This window comes from Sciurus vulgaris, assembly GCF_902686455.1.
Source record: "Sciurus vulgaris genome assembly, chromosome: 6".
NCBI lineage: Eukaryota > Metazoa > Chordata > Mammalia > Rodentia > Sciuridae > Sciurus > Sciurus vulgaris.
The window spans coordinates 28,560,899-28,579,900 of NC_136466.1; the positions used below are offsets into that span (position 1 = coordinate 28,560,899).

The 19,002-nt window shown below is 46.3% G+C and overlaps 1 protein-coding gene across 1 annotated transcript in view; it reads left to right on the forward strand.

Moving 5' to 3' along the window:
• The window catches only part of FAT2 (FAT atypical cadherin 2), an 82,237-nt gene that overhangs the window by 16,560 nt on the left and 46,675 nt on the right, over positions 1-19,002 (forward strand). Inside the window, exons 2-7 of the mRNA XM_079145919.1 lie at positions 3,334-6,616; positions 10,308-10,622; positions 13,282-13,340; positions 14,940-15,251; positions 16,068-16,278; positions 18,417-18,556. Of these exons, the coding sequence (XP_079002045.1) occupies positions 3,358-6,616; positions 10,308-10,622; positions 13,282-13,340; positions 14,940-15,251; positions 16,068-16,278; positions 18,417-18,556 (4,296 nt within the window). The 5' untranslated portion in view covers positions 3,334-3,357. The remainder of the gene's footprint in view (positions 1-3,333; positions 6,617-10,307; positions 10,623-13,281; positions 13,341-14,939; positions 15,252-16,067; positions 16,279-18,416; positions 18,557-19,002) is intronic.

The following is a 19,002-nucleotide window of genomic DNA, read 5'->3' on the forward strand; positions in this document are numbered from 1 at the left end:
CGTCCGTGTGCCTGCCGAGGGCTGTCGCCCCCACAGGGAGTTACGCCGTTTTATTCAGTCTTCATAAAAGCCCCTGAGAGCAATGCTCTTAATGGCCCATCTTACAGATGAAGAAACTGAGGTTCAGGGATGCTGAGTGACTTAGCTGAGGTGACACAGTTGGCTGGCGGTACAGCTGGTGCTGGAAGCCAAGCCGCAGATTCCTAAGTGGCCACAGCATCTCTTTCTGGCGACACAGTCGGGAGGAAAGTGCCATTCCTGGCTGCCTGCCTATAACTCTCAACCTGTGCTTTGGGCAAGTCTCCTTTTTTTCTTTGGGACTTTATTTTCCAATTTCAAAAATTAAAAAAAAAAAAAAAAAAAAAAAAAAAAAGGAAAGGAAAGAAAATAAAAGAAAAAGGAGATGATTTCTAAGGCTCTGGTCTAGGCCCTGGGAATTCAACCATGAATAACACGTGCAAAGTTGTATCTCCATGGATCCTAGTGTCAAGCAGTAGGGATGGCTATTAAACAAATAAACAGGAATATGTTGGGTGGCGATAAGAACGGCTAAGGTGATAGAGGAGGTGATGGGAAGGGAGATGACTTCAAATAGTGGGTCAGAAGGTAAGAGTTGAGCTGAAGATTGGATGGCAAGAAGGAACCTCCCCTGTGAGAATCTCAAATTGAGGGAGGCAGCAAGTGCAAAGGTCCTGAGGCAGGCCTGGGTTGGCGTTTGCAGAGGAGAAAGGAGGCCTGTGAACTGCAGATTGATGAACAACAGGAAGAGTGCTGGGAATGACCACTGGGGACCCAGGCAGGGCTCAGATGGTGCAGGGCCTTTAGAGGTCATGGTCAGGAGTTAGATTTTATTCCAAGTGCAATGGGAAGCCACTGGAAAATTTGAAATGGGTAAGAAATATGAATTCATTAATGTTCTTACAGGGTGTTTCAAAATCGTGGTCCCTGGTGCCACAGGCTGGGAGGTGGTGCTGGGAGCCCAACATGCCTCTGCCCCCTGCCGGTTTGCTGTCACAGCGCCTTCCCTTAGCAAGCTGCTCTGTGGCTCCTACCCCTTACACACAGCTGTGAGCGTCAGGCTGCCACCCCAGATGCCTCTCTCTGCATCTTGTTCCCCTCCAGGGAGACCCTGCCTCTGCTTCCTTCCCGACAGCTCATCTAAACGGCTCCCTCTGCCTGGCGCCTGTGCAGCGCCGGGCGGGTGTCCTGTTGGGGCCTGCCCGGCCCTGGTGATGGCCGGGTGAACAGGAAGCTCTCTGCAAAGCAGGACAAACAGAGCTCCAGGGCCGGCTGCTTGCACCCCGGCCCACCGAGCCGCACAGCGCACACACCTGGGCTGGGGTAAGGACTCTCCGCCTCTGGGATTGCAACTTCAAAAGCAATGCCATCCTGTTGGGGCTCGGGACCCCCCGACGCAGGGGCCCCCTCCTGCTGTGGGGGCTGTGTCAGGGGTAGGGTGAGTGTAGCTTTTGCCTGTAACTGGGTCCCCTGTGGGATCTGTAGTGAGTGAAGGGTGAGAGCAGGGGGCAGGCAGGGTGGGGACTGGGTGACACCTCTTTCTGACACTGGCTTTAGGAGCCCAAGTGTGGGCTTCTGCTTCATAATGTCTCCACTTTTCTGAGGTGTCTGGGTTTGGGACACCTCCAAGAAGAACTCAGGGGACAGAGAGTGGTAGGAAGCTGGAAGGATGGGGCATATTCAGGTTCCTTTCTGCACAGGACCTCAGCACCCAGCTAGGTGGACTTTTCCACTCCCGCCTCCCCTTGTGGGCTGTCACCAGCAGAGCCCTAAGAACTCTGTGCCCAGGTCCCTTTCTGGGAAGGCCTGGCTCCCAGCCTCTCCTTTCGCCCCTTGCCCTGGAAGTTTAACTCTTTCTTGCCTTTGAAGAGGAAGGTAACTGGAAAAACTTGTCAGGCCTGCTTCATCCAGGAATGCCCGAGCACATCGTCCTGGCAGCCATGAAGCGCCTAGGAATCAGGACGCCCACGAAGAGGCCAGGCTCCCGCCTGCTGCACCCAGCCCCACTCTCAGCCTCTCAGACTCACCCCTGGCCCTGGCCCCTGATCCATCCTCAGCCTGCTGCGTCTCTCTCATGCTTTGATCCAGGCTGGATTCAGGGATGGGCACCATGAGAAACAGCAAGGGAGTAGATGGGGCGGGCAGCGAGTCTTGGAGAGGCAAAGCTTTCGAGTGTGGTTGGTTCATGAAGGACTTCCAGGGACCAGTTCTTCCCTGACCACCCGCCGTGTGACCTGGGGCAAGACTCGTTCCCATCTGTGCATGAGGAGTGGGGACAGAACTTCATCGTCTCTAACGTCCACTTTGGCTCTGACCTTCCAGGAGCCTGGGGGTTGTCTGTGTTCTGATTACAATATGGGTGGGAATCAGGCCCTGGTCACAAGGGATGGGGGCAGGACAGGGGAGCCTCAGACAGGGGTCTGCAGCTCAAGGCGTTGCCTCCTGGCTCCTGTTTCGCCTCTCGATCGCTAGAAGCTGCTGCTCTGCTCCCTTCCTTTTATGACCCTTAGTTTCCTATGAATGATGGTAAGTGAAAACTTACCATGCTGGGTGCCCTGCTTCATCACTTACCTTGACTTAAAAATTGTTTTTCACAATAACTCTATGAGATAGATAATATTCTTACCCAATAAGAAGAAATTGAGGCTCACAGAGGTTCAATAACTTGCCCAGAGGGTCACCCACCTAGCAAAGGGAGGAGCCAGGGTCAGGAGTGCCGCTCTGCCTCTCTGCAGCCCCTGCACGCAGTCGCAGCTCTGGCTGGGACTCAGCCCTGAGGGACAGGTGCTGGAGGAAGGACAGACAGAAGAGGGGCTTAGGGCCGGATCCCTGAGCTTAGGTTCCTGGTTAAGAACTGCAACTCTTTCACCATCACAGGGAAGTTTTTTGGTAAAAGGAGTAAGTGATCGGGAGGGTGTGGGATCTGCTGGATACACCTGAGAGGACATTTTAAGCTGTGTATGGTCCTGTTCCAAGATGAATCGGAGTCAGCTCTGCCCACAAAGGATGGGTAATGGAACAGGTGTAGATAAATCTTTTATCCTTCAACTAGCATCACACTATGGACACTTGGGGCCAGGTAACCCTTTGCTGTGGGGTCTGTCCTGTGCACTGTAGGATGTTTAGCAGTATCTCAGGCCTCTGCCTACTATATGCCAGTGGCACTTTGTCCCCAAGCTAAGACAGCAAAAGATAACTTTAGACGTTGCCCAATGTCCCCCAAAGATAAAAATGACCTCCAGTTACAAACCATAGCAGTAGGAATGATTTCTTTCCTAACCTGCACCCTTTCTGTTCTTTTTCTTTTTTGGCCAGGGCTTCAGGGGTGTTTTTTCCACCATGATTAATGCCTTGCTGGGTTTTGCTGTTTTGGTGCTCCACTGTGCAACCTGCGAGAAGGCCCCGGAAGGAAGCATCTCCTCCTCAGCGTGGCACTTCACACACTCTCTTTACAATGTTACCATCTATGAAAACTCGGCTCCCAAGACCTATGTGGAGAGCACTGAGAAAATGGGCTTGTACCTCGCTGAGCCCCAGTGGGCAGTGAGGTACCGGATCATCTCTGGGGATGTGGCCAATGTCTTTAAGACGGAGGAATATGTGGTGGGCAACTTCTGCTTCCTGAGGATAAGGACAAAGAACAGCAATACAGCACTTCTGAACAGGGAGGTGCGGGACAGCTACACCCTTATCATCCAAGCCACGGAGAAGACCTTGGAGCTGGAAGCGTTAACCCGTGTGGTGGTGCACATCCTGGACCAGAACGATCTGAGGCCCCTCTTCTCCCCACCATCATACAGAGTCACCATCTCCGAGGACGCGCCCCTCAAGAGCCCCATCTGCAAAGTGACAGCCACCGATGCTGACCTGGGCCAGAACGCGGAGTTCTATTATGCCTTCAATGCAAGGTCGGAGGTGTTCACCATCCACCCCACCAGCGGCGTGGTCACTGTGGCTGGGAAGCTCAATGTCACCTGGAGAGGGAAGTATGAGCTCCAGGTGCTGGCTGTGGACCGCATGCGGAAAATCTCTGAGGGCAACGGATTTGGCAACTTGGCTTCGCTTGTGGTCCACGTGGAGCCTGGCCCCAGGAAGCCCCTGGCCATCGCCTCGGTGGTGCTGACTCCATCAGAGGACAGTGAAGGCACCTCCTATGCCACAGTAGTGGTAGATGCCAATGGCTCAGGAGCTGATGTGGACTCCCTGGAAGTTGTTGGTGGAGACCCTGGGAAGCACTTCAAAGCCATCAAGTCCTATGCCCACAGCAATGAGTTCCGTCTGGTGTCTGTCAAAGACATCAACTGGATGGACCACCTTCATGGATTCAACCTCAGCCTGCAGGCCAGGAGTGGGAGCAGACCTACTTCTTATTCCCAGATCAGGGGCTTTCACCTACCACCTTCCAAACTCGCTTCCCTCCAATTTGAGAAGGCTGTTTACAGGGTGAAGCTTAGTGAGTTTTCCCCTCCTGGAAGTCGCGTGGTGTTGGTGAGAGTCACCCCTGCCTTCCCCAACCTGCAGTATGTCCTAAAGCCATCCTCAGAAAACACAGGGTTTAAAATCAATGTTCACACTGGGTTGATCACCACCACAAAGCTCATGGACTTCCACGACCGAGCCCGCTACCAACTCCATGTCAGGACCTCGCCGGGCCTGGCTTCCACCATGGTGGTCATTGACATTGTGGACTGTAACAACCACGCCCCCGTCTTCAACAGGTCTTCCTATGATGGCACCTTGGATGAGAACATCCCTCCAGGCACCAGTGTTTTGACTGTTACTGCCACCGACTGGGATCACGGGGAAAATGGGTGTGTCACCTATTCCATCGCTGGCCCCAAAGCTGTGCCATTCTCTATCGACCCCTACCTGGGGATCATCTCCACCTCGAAACCCATGGACTATGAGCTCATGAAAAGAATTTATACCTTCCGGGTTCGGGCATCAGACTGGGGATCCCCTTTTCGCCAGGAGAAGGAAGTGTCTGTTTCTCTTAGGCTCAAGAACTTGAATGACAACCAGCCTATGTTTGAGGAGGTCAACTGCACTGCGTCTATTCGCCATGACTGGCCAGTAGGGAAGTCGATAATGACCATGTCAGCCATAGATGTGGATGAGCTTCAGAACCTAAAATATGAGATTGTGTCAGGGAATGAACTGGACTATTTTTATCTAAATCATTTCTCTGGGGTGATATCCCTCAAACATTCTTTAATGAATCTCACCACTGGTCACCCCACCAGGTATTTCTTGAAAATTACAGCCTCAGATGGCAAAAACTATGCTTCACCCACAACTTTGAATGTTACTGTGGTGAAGGACCCTCGTTTGGAGGTCCCTGTAAGGTGCGATAAAACAGGGGTGCTCACACACTTCACAAAGACCATCCTTCACTCGGTTGGGCTTCAGGACCAGGAGTCCAGTGATGAGGAATTCACTTCCCTGAGCACATATCAGGTCAATCGCCATACCCCACAGTTTGAGGACCACTTCCCCCAGTCCATTGACGTTCTTGAGCGTGTTCCCATCAACATGCCTTTGGCCCGCCTGGCAGCCACCGACCCTGATGCCAGCTTTAATGGTAAACTGGTCTACGTGATTGCAGATGGCAATGAGGAGGGCCGTTTTGACATTGAGCTGGAGACAGGACTGCTCACAGTAGTTGCTCCCTTGGACTATGAAACTACCAGCTTCTACCTCCTCAATATAACAGTGTATGACCTGGGCACTCCCCAGAAGGCCTCCTGGAAGCTACTGACAGTGAACGTGCAAGACTGGAATGACAATGCACCCAGATTTCCTCCTGGCGGGTACCAGCTAACTATCTCAGAGGACACAGAAGTTGGAACCACAATTGCAGAGCTGAAAACAAAAGATGCTGACTCAGAGGAAAATGGGAGGGCTCGCTACACCCTGCTGAGTCCCACGGAGAAGTTCTCCCTCCACCCTCTCACTGGGGAATTAGTTGTCACAGGGTACTTGGACCGGGAAGCAGAACCTCAGTATATACTCAAGGTAGAGGCCAGGGATCAGCCCAGGAAGGGCCACCAGCTCTTCTCTGTCACTGACTTGATAGTCACCTTGGAAGATGAGAATGATAACTCTCCCCAGTGCATCACGGAGCACAGCAGCCTGAAGGTCCCAGAGGACTTGCCCCCAGGGACTGTCTTGACGTTTCTGGATGCCTCGGATCCTGACCTGGGTCCTGCAGGTGAAGTGCACTATGTCCTGTTGGAGGATGCCCATGGAACCTTTAGGGTGGACCTGATGACCGGGGCACTGAGTCTGGAAAAAGAGTTGGACTTTGAGAGGCAGGCTGGGTACAACCTGAGCTTGTGGGTCAGTGACAGTGGGAGGCCCCTGGCTCGTAGGACCCTCTGCCACGTGGAGGTGATAGTCCTGGATGTGAATGAGAATCTCCATCCTCCTCACTTTACCTCCTTTGTGCACCAGGCCCAGGTGCAAGAGAACAGCCCCTCGGGAACTCAGGTGATGCTGGTGTCTGCTCACGATGGTGACAGTGGCTTGGATGGGGAGCTCCAATACTTTCTGCGGTCTGGCACTGGCCTTGAAGCCTTCAGTATCAACCAAGACACAGGTACTGGGGGTAAGGTGGGATGGGAGTGCTGGAATTCTGGGGACTGGGGGAAGACAGGGTGAACGAAAACCAGGGACTGTTCTGAAAGAAATCAGGCTGCAGATGGAAAAAGAAGACAATAAATAGGAATTCTCTTTTCTGCTACTTTTAACACACACACACACACACACACACACACAATTTATGAAAGTAATAGATGCTGCTTTATACATTTTTATGTAATTATATATAAAATAATGTTCTACTGCATCCCATCTCCCCACATACAATCTTTCCTAAAATTAGAGCACTGTTATACATAGTAGTTGGATTCATTTTGATAAAATCATACGTGCATGGAATTTGATTTCAATCCCTGTTCCCCCCTCTTTCCTGTCCCTCCTCTCTCTTCCTTTTCTCCTTCCTCTACTGAGCTTCCTTTCACTCATTTATTTATTTATTTTTTGATTGATACTTTCTACATATTCATAAAGATGAAATCCCTTGTGGTACATTTATATATGTATATAATGTGATTTTGTTAAATTCATTCTGCATTTCCTCCCCTTTCCTGTCCTCCCTCTCAATCTTCTTCTCCACTGACCTTTCCTTTATATCTATGATATCCAGTCCCCTTCCCTACACTGCCTTCTTTCCCTTATTTTGCTTCCACATATGAGAGAAAACATTCAACCCTTGATTTTCTGAGTCTAGTTTATTTTACTTTGCATGATATTCTCTATTTCCATCCCTTTACCAGCAAAATTCATTATTTCATTCTTCTTTATGGCTTAGTAAAACTCCATTGTGTTTTGCCACATTTTCTTGATCCATTCACTTATTGATGGGCAGCTGGTCTTGTTCTATAATTTGGCTATTGTGAATTGTGCTGCTATGAACCTTGATGTGACCATATTGCTCTAGTGTACTGATTTGAGGGCTTTTGGATGAATACTGAAGAGTGGGATAGCTGGGTCATATAGTGGACCTATTCCTAGTTTTTGAGGAATCTCCATACTTTGTTTCAGAGTAGTTGTACTAATTTGCAGTCCCACCAACAATGTATGAGTGTAACTTTACCCCTACTGGGTTACCTGCATTTATTATTGTGTTCTTCATAAGTGACATTCTGACTGAAGGGAGATGAGTGGTTTTGATTTGCATTTACCTAATTGCTAGAGAGGTTGAACATTTTTTTCACATACTTGTTGACTGTGTTTCTTCTTTTGAGAAATGTCTGTTTAGCTCTTTTGTTCATTTATTTATTGGGTTATTTGGTTTTGGGGTATTGAGTTTCCTGAGTTTTTTTTTTAGAAATTCTGGTTATTAGTCCCCTGTCAGAGGAGCAGCTGTAATGATTTTTCCCATTCTATAGGTTTTCCCTTCATGCTTTTAATCATTTCCTTTGCTATGAAGAAGTATGTTTGAGGGCATCCCACTTACTGATCCTTGGTTTTATTTCTTGGGCGTTAGGGGTCTTTTGAAGAAGTTAGTGCTCATATCTATAAGATGAATGTTGACCCTATGTTTTCTTCTACCTGTTGCAAGATTTCTAGTCCAATTCCTAAGTCTCTGATCCACTTTGATTTGACTTCAGTGCAGGGTGAGAGATAGGGATCTAATTTCATTCTTCTGCATATGGATATCCAGTGTTCCCAGCACTATTTGTTAAAAAAGGTTAGCTTTTCTCCAACACATATTTTTGGCACCTTTGTCAAGTATCAGATGATGATAAGTATGAGTTTATTTCTGTGTCTTTTTTTCTATTCCATTGGTCTTCATGTCTGTTTTGGTGTCGGTACCATGCCATTTTTGTTACTATAGCTCTGTAGTATAATTTGAGATCAGGTATTGTGATGCCTCCTGCATCACTCTTCTTGCTCAGAATTTCTTTGACTATTCTGGGTCTCTTATTCTTCCAAATGAATTTTAGGATTGTTTTCTGCTAGTTCTTTGATGAATGTCATTGGTATTTTGTTGGGGATTGCATCGAATCTGTATATTACTCTTGGTAGTATAATGATTTTGACAATATTAATTCTGCCTATCCATGAACATGGGAGTCTTTTCATCTTCTGAGGTCTTCTTCAAATTTGTTTCTCGAGTGTTCTATAGTTTTTATAGCACAAATGCCATCTTTATTAACAACTTGATCTGATGTTTTTTCTCTTTGTATCTGATATATTTTCAGTATTTAACTCTTATGAAACAATATGCTACTTCTGAAATTCACTTTTTTAATATAATATCACCTCAGGACATCTTATTTTCTAGTACATGTAAATATTCTTCATCCATTTTTATTTGGTGCATATTACTTTATCACACAGGTCTAACAACCTTGTTTATGTACTTTTACTCATATGTATGAATCTTGTTAGGAAAAATTCTTTTATTTATTTATTTGTTTGTTTATTTATTTTTGTGGTGCTGGGGATTGATCCCAGGGCCCTGTGCATGCTAAACAAACACTCTACTGCCAACCTACATCCCTAATTCCTAGGAAAAACTCTTAAAAATGAAATCAATGGGTCAAAGGATAACATACATTTTTTTGTGCATGTTATGCTGAGGATCAGAGTCCAGGAACTCACACATGCCTAACAACTGCTCTACCACTGAACTACCCCCCACCCCCACTTCCATAATGCACATTTTCAATGGCAATAGATATTCCAACTTGCCCTCCAAAAATGTTATATCAACTTACTTATTCTTTTTTTAAGTTGTGTAGAAAATATGTGACATTTAGCAAGTACCTACAGAGCACCAACCACTAAGAGGGTCCTTGAAGAGATCCTAGGTAAATGAAAGAAGCTGACTGCCCTCAAGGAGTTTACAACCTCGTGGAAGATTTGTTTACAGAGAAAAGGGCTGTTTATCTGGTAGAAAGAGCTTTAGACTGTCATTTCCAGATGTGGTTCTTTCACTTACTTCCTACATAATCTTGGTTAAGCCATGCTCCCTCTCTGGTCTCAGGTTCCTATCTGTCATCTCTGGCATGTGGTGCTCTGATTCTGAGTGCAGGCTCTGCCAGTTGAGAGTGGTCTACAAGAACTTATAGTGCAAGTTTCTTTTGCTCCACTCTTGGACCCTCAAGTTCCAGTACAAAGCTGGCCAATAGTAAGCAATTTGTGGAGTGAATGAGCTAAAGAATGGAGGTAAACCCCTAAATTCATGAAGATGATGGAGAAGGAAATAGTAAATTATTCATAAAATGCCTAATCCTTAAATTGATGTCTATCAGGACTTAAAGAATGAAGGAAACAGTCAAAGGACAGCTACTCCCACTTGGGAGAGTTTCAGGTTTGAGGATTACATGTTGGTGCTTAGTTGGGGCAACTTAGCAAGACCTCCATCTCTTTTTTTAAAAAAAAGATTGCCATAAGAAATGTGAAATACATCAATGGCACTTGGGTTGAAGTAGTGAGGAGAAAGTGGATCAGCTACCACTACCTCTCACAACCCTATATATGCCCACACACCATATTTCAGGGCCTCTTTTAGCAGAAAAGGTTCTGAGAGAATCCATAATCCAGGTGTTAATTCCTCAGTGTTCAACTCAGCATTTCCATATCCTCCCAGCAACCATTCTCTCTTTTTGTGGAATTACTAGCCTTTCCATAATACATGCCAGGGATTGGAGAGGGTGATTTCTGAAGTTACTTTGAGTTCTAAAGAATTTTGGGTTTGGTTCTTTACTTGTCTCCAGGAATGATTCAGACTCTGGTGCCCCTGGACCGAGAATTTGTACCCTACTACTGGTTGACAGTACTGGCTGTGGACAGAGGTTCTATACCTCTTTCTTCTGTCACTGAAGTCTACATCGAGGTCACAGATGTCAATGACAACCCACCCTGGATGTCTAGACCTGTGTTCTACCCCTCCATCCAGGAGGATGCACCTGTGGGCACCTCTGTGCTTCAGCTGGATGCCTGGGACCCAGATTCCAGTTCGAAAGGGAAGCTGACCTTCAACATCACCAGTGGGAACCACATGGGATTCTTCATTATTCACCCATTCACAGGTAAGAACCCAGACATAAAGGTAAACTAGAGATCTCTGCAAGATCTCTGAAGTTTCCCAAAGTGTTGTCCTCAAGCATCATTGCATCATCTGTGAAGAGGTTGGAAATTCAAATTCTTACCCCAGACCTCCTGAATCAGGATTCTGAAGGCAGGTCCATCAATCTGTTTTAACACACGCAGGGAATTCTGATGAGTGCTAAAGTCTGAGACACTCTTCTACAAAGTCCATCTCCACAGGGAAATGAGAAGAATCTATTGTCAGCTTTCTTGCCTTGGGATCCAGCAACATCTGAGGCTATTTCAGATCCCAAGATGCTCCCTTGCTGACCCCTCCCCTGAGTCACAAGCATGGGTCAGAGGGTCACCTTTAACCCTAGTTCCAGACTGATCTCAACTCCAGCCACACAGTGGCAATAGGGATCCACTTAGAACTCTCACTAACATCTGTCCTTGATCCAAGGACATGTGAGCAAGGATGGTGAATGAGTTAGAGGACTGCAGCAGTCACCAGTTGGCAGCAGTGAGCCAGATATAACCCACAAAGGTGATTTCTTTGACTGGCACAAGATTTAAACAATGATTTTCCAACATTTAAAAATTGGCAAATTCCACAAAGCATTCCAGATTTCTGTTTGTTCTTCAAAAATGGGACGCTCTGACCACACTATCTGCATACTTCCATGGAGCTCCCTGAGCAGACCAGGCTTATGTCCCCTGGTCCTCATGGTCCTGTGGTTCCCATTGTCCCCTGTGATCATTTTCTTAGTCTATACCCCCCATTTACATCTGTCTAGCTCCATTGGCACTGGAGTTTCCAGTGCTGGGCGCAGTTCTCCAAGGTCACATCTTCCTCTTGGAGGGTGAGCAACAGCCCTATTGTAGAGAAGGCTGACATTTTCTCCTCTGCACACAACATATCATTCCATAATAGTTACCATTGTCCTGGAAGAACAGAACCCTGGTAGGACTGGAGTAAGGGAAAAGAGAGAGAAGGCTAGTGGGCTTTGACTTGGGCATTAAGACCCAAGGGAACCTGGGGACTGGGAGGAGCCTTGAGCGAGGGAGTTCTGGGACAGAGGGTGAGTGGGGAATGCAAGTGTCTATTTGCCCCCGTGACATTTGTTGGGTGCCTTTCCTATTAATCTTTGAACTGAGGATATGGAGTAGTCATCCCAGAAGGAGGATGCCTTTGTACTGGAGAACAGGCCTAAGCTGGTTTTCTACCTGGACCCGCCCTGTCCCTCCCTTGTCAGAAGAGCTAAGAGATCTCTCACCCGAGGCATTAACTTCTCAACTTCTCCCCAATCCCTGTTCTGTTTACTATCAACAGTTCCCTGACAGCAGTTCTGGCAAAATGCCCTACAAGGCAGAGATGTTCTTAGTTTTCCTGGAGTTGAGGAGAAGAAATCTTTATTAGGATGAACCTTTTAAAAGTGAAAGAATGTACCAACCATGATTCCAGCCTACCATCCTCATCTTCACCATAGCATAGCCCCATTTTCTACTGGGATAGCTTAGATGCTTTTTTTGTATCCTTAAGAGAAAAGTCAGAGAGAGATAAGGGTCTGGGAGGAAAGGGAGGAAAGAGACCAGAGGGCTTACCACTGAGACCCGGTAGCTTTCGAACTCTTCCTAGGAGAGAATCCCAAACTCTGAGCCTTTCTTCATCCAGCCCCTCAGCTTGGGGATGAGCTGAGTAGGTGACCTGGGACAGTCCACACCATATCCAGAGGAACATGTCCCTCATTTCTACTCATCTTCCTTCTGTCTGGAAGGATGCCTAGACATGGGGCTTTCCAGGGCACCTTCTCTTACCACTCCCATGCCTGCCCTCAGGGAAGAAGACATGTTCTACTCCTTGAGGAGATCACACGCTCCTGACAGAGGCCACATCCTCACACCAGGCCCATCTCTATCACTGGAGGCTTCACGCCAACCCGAATCCCTTTGGCTTCGTTATGCCCCATGCAGAACCTCTGTTCTCTGCACTGAGCTTCCAGCTACCCACTTGCTTCCCTTACCTCCATGACTTCATCACCCAAACAAAATCAATGAACTTCCTGACAGTTTTCTGGTGGTTCACTGAGCCTACCAATAGCTCTGTTTCTACTTAGAGGACATTTTTTACAACCAGCCATGGGCTGAGGCCTTAGGATGACATTCTGAACCCCCAATAACCTCAACTTTTGAGGTTCCTGATTCTTGCAAAGAACTGGCATCTACTCTCACTTGATGCCTCAGATTAGAGCCATTAGATTAGAGTCTATTAGGAGCGTGTGATTGCCTTATGCTGTCATCTCGATCAGTTCATTTTGAGAGGATGGGCATCTGAGGGGTGGGTGTTTGAGTGGGCAGGCATCTGATTAGACAGGGTGATGATGCTGTGAGTTGCTGCGTTTTTGACCTACCACCCGACCTAATGATGAAAGCGATATAGGTGGAAACTTCAGCCAGCACATTATCACAGCTGTTAACTCCCACCACCTCACTTTACCTTCCCTTTCCCCAGGATTTCATTTCCCCTTAATATACTTGTTCTCCAAAGACCGGAAGAATTCTCATCCAACAAGTCTCATTAAATATAATCCTGAACTCACCCCAGTAAAGTGGTTTTGGGGGCCCTTTGCTCACGTCTCCCTCCTGCCATCTCTCCTGCAGGACTCCTGTCCACCGCCAGGCAGCTGGACCGAGAGAACAAGGATGAACACATTCTGGAGGTGAGCAATGGTGGTGAACCTGGTCACTGAATTTGTCATGATTTTTGGGGCCAAGGCAGAACTTGGAGCTCCGTGCGTCACTCTGGTACTGTGACTGAGGAGAGTCCTAGGCTCAGGGAAGAGGACAGACTTGAGCTGAGTCTCGTTGTGGTTAGTGATAAGGATTGTTGAGTCTTTGCTGCTCATCAGCCCTGACAAGGGAAGCCATGTCGAGGTGGGGCAGGAGCCACTGATTGATTAGTAATGTCTGAAGTAAGCGTGGGAAGGAGGAACAGTGTACATGTGCTATGTGCTTCTCAGGTCTGGTTTCCAGTACAACCTTCTGGGCCAGAAAGAGACTCACCCAAGGTCAAGCACTAGGTTAGTATTAGAATCAGAATAAAATCCTTTGTCTTCTATATCTGTGCTTTTTCTAGGGATATCTTTAGGGTCACATAGGCATCCCTGGTGCCCATTCCAATGAAACACTTTGGTCTGTGACCTGTAGTGGTTTAAATCCGAAGAAAAGGATGTTGATGGAAAATCTAGCTATTTCCCCAATTGAGCTGTTCGTAACTGATGACTGGCCATCTCTTTTAGTCTTTAAGGCATTAGGGAGCCAGGGTGGTGGTGCACATCTGTAATCCTAGCAGCTAGGAAGGCTGAGGCAAGAGGATCCTCAGTTCAAAGCCAGCCTCAGCAACTAAGTAAGTTGCCTTGAGCAACTTAGAAAGACCCTGTCTCAAAAACGAAAGAAAGAAAGAAAGAAAATCCCATGGGCTGGGGATGTGGCTCAGTGGTTAGGCAACCTTGGGTTCAATCCCTGTTCAATCCCTGGCGTCTCTACCTCCCCCTGGGAAAAAAGTCATCAGGAGGGAGGATGCACATTAAATCCAAAATAAATTTTGTCTTCTATGCTCATAGACTGTGCATGTTCTTTCCCTTTATTGGAAATAGATTATTACTAGTAACAGCTAAATGACCTTCTAGAGTTTCTAGGGACTGATAAATTTGCTTTTAAAATTTGCCTTTAAAAATTAAAATATTTTAAAAATATGAAACCACTGTGAGTGGTAATGTCCTATCTCATACTGTGTTCTTAGGGCTTTGAGGCATGGGACTATTTGCCCCTATACAAAATAGTCCCTGATTCTGATGGCTTGGTGTCTTTTCTCTCATTCTGGATTTCATTTTGTGCATCAGGTCACATGTCTGACTTAAGAAGTTCCACCCATTCCTCATTAACATATTCTAACCTCAAGTAGCTCAGAGGAGCATGAGCTACTGAGAAACACAAACAAATAAAAAGTAAATAGTCTTTTTTGAAATGGCCTTCCTGGGTGAAAAGCACCAGCCTTTGTCTGGAGTCTTTGATCTTGACTTCTTCCAGTTCTCTCTGGTTCCTTTCTCTGTTCTCGCTGGTTTTCCTGTGGGCAAAGTTACTAGAGAGCTAAATTCCAAGCTGGTGAGGTTATGATAATAAAAATAACCAGCCTATACCAAAGAACAAACTGATATTAGCAGACTGTCACAAGCAGTGGTAAGTTTGTGCTGTTGGTGGTATATATGCACAACTATACATTTGTCAGATCAGGTCCTCATGCTCAATTTTGTCTGCAGGTGACTGTGCTGGACAATGGGGAGCCCTCCCTGAAGTCCACCTCCAGGGTGGTGGTCTGCATCTTAGACGTCAATGATAATCCACCGGTATTCTCCCATAAGCTCTTCAATGTCCGTCTTCCAGAGAGGCTCAGCCCGGTGTCCCCTGGGCCTGTGTACAGGCTTGTGGCTTCAGACCCAGACGAGGGTCTCAATGGCAGCGTCACCTACAGTATTGAGGAGACCGATGAGGAGGGTTTCAGCATTGACCCAGCCACGGGTGTAGTGTCATCTGGCAGTACCTTCACGGCAGGAGAGTACAACATCCTCACGGTGAGCAGACGGGTGGAGGCCACAGATCAGGGAGTGGCAGCACTGGCTGGGAATTTCTGTTAGGATACAGGAGGAGGGAGGCATCTGTAGCAGGATGGGAGTCTTGTCTCTAACCAAAACTCAGAATTATGGATCTTTCTCTTTGAGCACAGAAAGGGTCTGGGAAACCCTCTCTTCTAGATAAGGATTCAGTGAGAGCAGTGAAGGCTCTGAATTCAAGATATGCCTGGGTTCATAGCATCTGTGTGACCTTGGACAAGTCATTTTACTCTTTTAAGCCTTTGTTTCATCATCTGTCAACTGGGGATAAGCACATTATTCTTACAGGAAGACAGTGTACCAAATGGATAGGTCTTGGGTCATCATGTCAGATGACCTGAATTCAAGCAGCTCAACCTTCTTACTGGCCAGGTACATAAGCTGGTGGGTGAATCCAACCATCCCTAGTCCCAGCTTCCTCCTGCAAAGGGAAAATGATAACAGAACCTCTCCTGGGCCTACTATGAAGAGTAAATTAGACATTGCCCACAAAATTCTTAGAGCAAGGCCTGATAGTAGTGAGAACTTATAATTTAGCTTTATGGTTATAGTTATTGGGAATGGTAAAGGGCATACATATGTAAAGTGCAGTTTACGAACTAGCACACAGTAAACCTTCAGTTACAGGTGGTTTTTATTATTTTTCACTAACGAAGAGGTTCTAGACCACAAATTACTGTCTTGCTTACCTTCCCTCAAGAATGTGTCAAAAAAATGAATGAGCAGGCAGCAGGTCACCTTGGTAGTGGCTCATTTTTGGTGCTGGTCTCTTTTTAGATCAAGGCCACAGACAGTGGGCAGCCACCACTCTCCACTAGTGTCCGGCTACACATAGAATGGATCCCCCAGCCTCGACCATCCTCCACACCAATGGCTTTTGATGAAAACCACTACAGTTTTACAGTCATGGAGACAGATCCCGTGAACCACATGGTGGGGGTCATCAGCGTAGAGGGCCGACCTGGCCTCTTCTGGTTCCAAATCTCAGGTAAGTCCCAAGAAGCACCAGCACTTCTATCTTTTTAGACCAGTTATAGTCCTCAAGATGCAGTCCTTCTGACCTCTCTCAAGGTCATGCTCTTTGGCAGCTGCTCTTTTAGCCCTGAATGGTGATCATGCTTCCCTGGTTCTCTGGGGCAGGGGGTAGTGGCTTTTGCTAAGTTTTATTTCCACTTTAGCCATGATCGCAGGTGGGATGTCTATGATCTCATTGGTAACCCCAGCCAGGGTTGGGCAGTGCCTTAGTGACTCCAATGCCTAGGAAACCTAAGATGGTGCAGGAAGACCCAGAGGCAAAAACATGAACTCAGTGTGGAGTTGACTTCTTGACTATGAGCCTGAGGGCAGCTCATACCCTGGGCCGTGTTCAGAGCCCTAGTGCAGGTTCCATCCTCAGGATCCAGGGAAAATGCTCATCCTCATCTTGCTTTTGGTGCTGGAGATTGCACCCAGGGCCTGCATGTATTCTATCACTGAGCCACAGCCCTAGCCCCGGGCTCATTCCCATTTTAAGAGGAACTTGGGTCCAAGCTCTGAAGGGCTTCTCGAACACACATTCCCCCTCTCTATCTCTAAATCATAAGGTTTTTTTTTTTTTTGTTGTTGTTGTTTTTCCTTTTCTAATGGTGGTTGTTTTGGTTTTGGAAAAAAATTCATAAAGCCCATTGGGAATCTGATAAATACTAAGGTCCATATAAGTCCATATAAATAAATTTGCATAGAAATGTAGAGGTTTTGTAGACTCTCTAAAAAAAAATTTTTTTTTTTTTTGGTCCCTGGGATTGAACTCATAGGCACTTGACCCCTTAGCCACATCCCCAGTCCTATTTTATATTTTATTTAGAGACAGGGTCTCACTGAGTTGCTTAGCACCTTGCCATTGCTAAGGCTGGCTTTGAACTTGTGATCCTCCTGCCTCAGCCTCCTGAGCTGCTGGGATTACAGGTGTGCACCACTGTGCCCAGCGACTCTCTGAAAAAATTTTTAAAAAGAATTATTTTTTCTTAGTTGTAGATGAACACAATACCTTAGTTTTATTTACTTATTAATTTTTATGTGGTGCTGAGGATCAAACACAGTGCCTCACATGTGCTAGGCAAGTGCACTACCACTGAGCTATAGCCCAACCCCTGAAATTCTTTTATTAAAAATCTCTCAGGAGTTTTAGCACCCACATGGCCTAGGGAGTTCTCTATTATAGAGTTTCCAGCCAGGCTCAAACAAGCTTAAGATATGCACTTGGCCCAATCTCTTCCACCTCCCTGGCTTATTTTCTGTTCTGATTGTCTTCTCTTTTATTTGCTTAACTTTTTCCCCTACTTTCACATAACGTCCTTTATATAATGCATGTACTCAATAGAACAGTAAGAAAACACAAATGAATACGGAACAGAAAATTAAAATAACTTGAAGTCCCATCAACCAGAAGATAATGCCATTGTTACACTTTTGATATGTTTCTTTATACATGCATGTACATGCACGCGCACACACACACACACACACACACATACACGGTTATATTAACATATCATTGAATAACATTTTAAATGTAAGAGATGGTAAATACATTTCCATGTCACTAAACAGAACCCTGTTTAGAACTCATTTAAGTAGTGACATGTTATTCTATGTCTCGAATTCTTGTAATTTATTCAATCAGCTCCTTCTTATTGAACAGAATTATTTTCTAGGCATAAGACTATCACAGGTAGTTTGCATAGTGGAATATGATATTATGGAGCAGAGTCCATTGCTTCTATGTCTTAGTCCCAGAGGCAGAATCGATTCAACAGTGAATTTTGGTTTTCCTGTAGGAGTCTTCAGTCCTTACATATTTGGTTTTTTTCCCTGACTCATCATCTGGGTCTTGATTATAATTTGACAATAACTTATCAGGATCAGTTACAACTTTTGGGGCTTTGGTGGGGATCGACTCCAGCCTGTCACTCAGATAACATACCATCTCTGAACAGTCTTAGAATCTCTGATTCTGGTTCTTCCTTGAATGTCCACAGTCCTCCACCTCGTACTCTAAATCTGATCACCAGATGCCAGTTATGCTGCTGCTGCCTAAGTCACTGAGGTTGTGTTGTGTGTGATTATTTCTCCCCACTGCCCCTCCAGGTGGGGATAAGGACATGGACTTCGACATTGAGAAGACCACAGGCAGCATCATCATTGCCAGGCCTCTCGATACAAGGAGAAGGTCAAGCTACAACTTGACTGTGGAGGTGACGGATGGGTTCCACACCATTGCCACTCAGGTTAGAGGACTCAGTTGGCAGTCCCCGAGTGGAGAGCAGATGGGAGGTTGCCTTGGTTGGAAGGAGGTTCCAGAAAGTTTTCCGTGGATGTGGTGCATCTCAAAGAATACCAAATCTGAGAAAATGAAAGTTTTGGGCTCCAGTTTTACGTAATCCACATTCTACTGTTTTGATCTCGGAAGAGTGTTTATTCCCACTCTGGAGCTCTGTATGATGAATGGATTTGTCTAAATGAGAAGTTTTAATTAAAGATAGAATTCCCAAGGGCCACCTTGGGTATGATGAATGATGGTCAGGCCATGGGTCTCTAGATTTCTACTCTGGCTTCAGCCAGAGTTTTGTTTGTTTCATATATTGGATTTTACATGACTTTTCATTTGAAGAAAAGGCCCATTTATAAAATTTTTGTTTTTGAAAAAAACCACAAGACAGCATAGTGTCTGAAA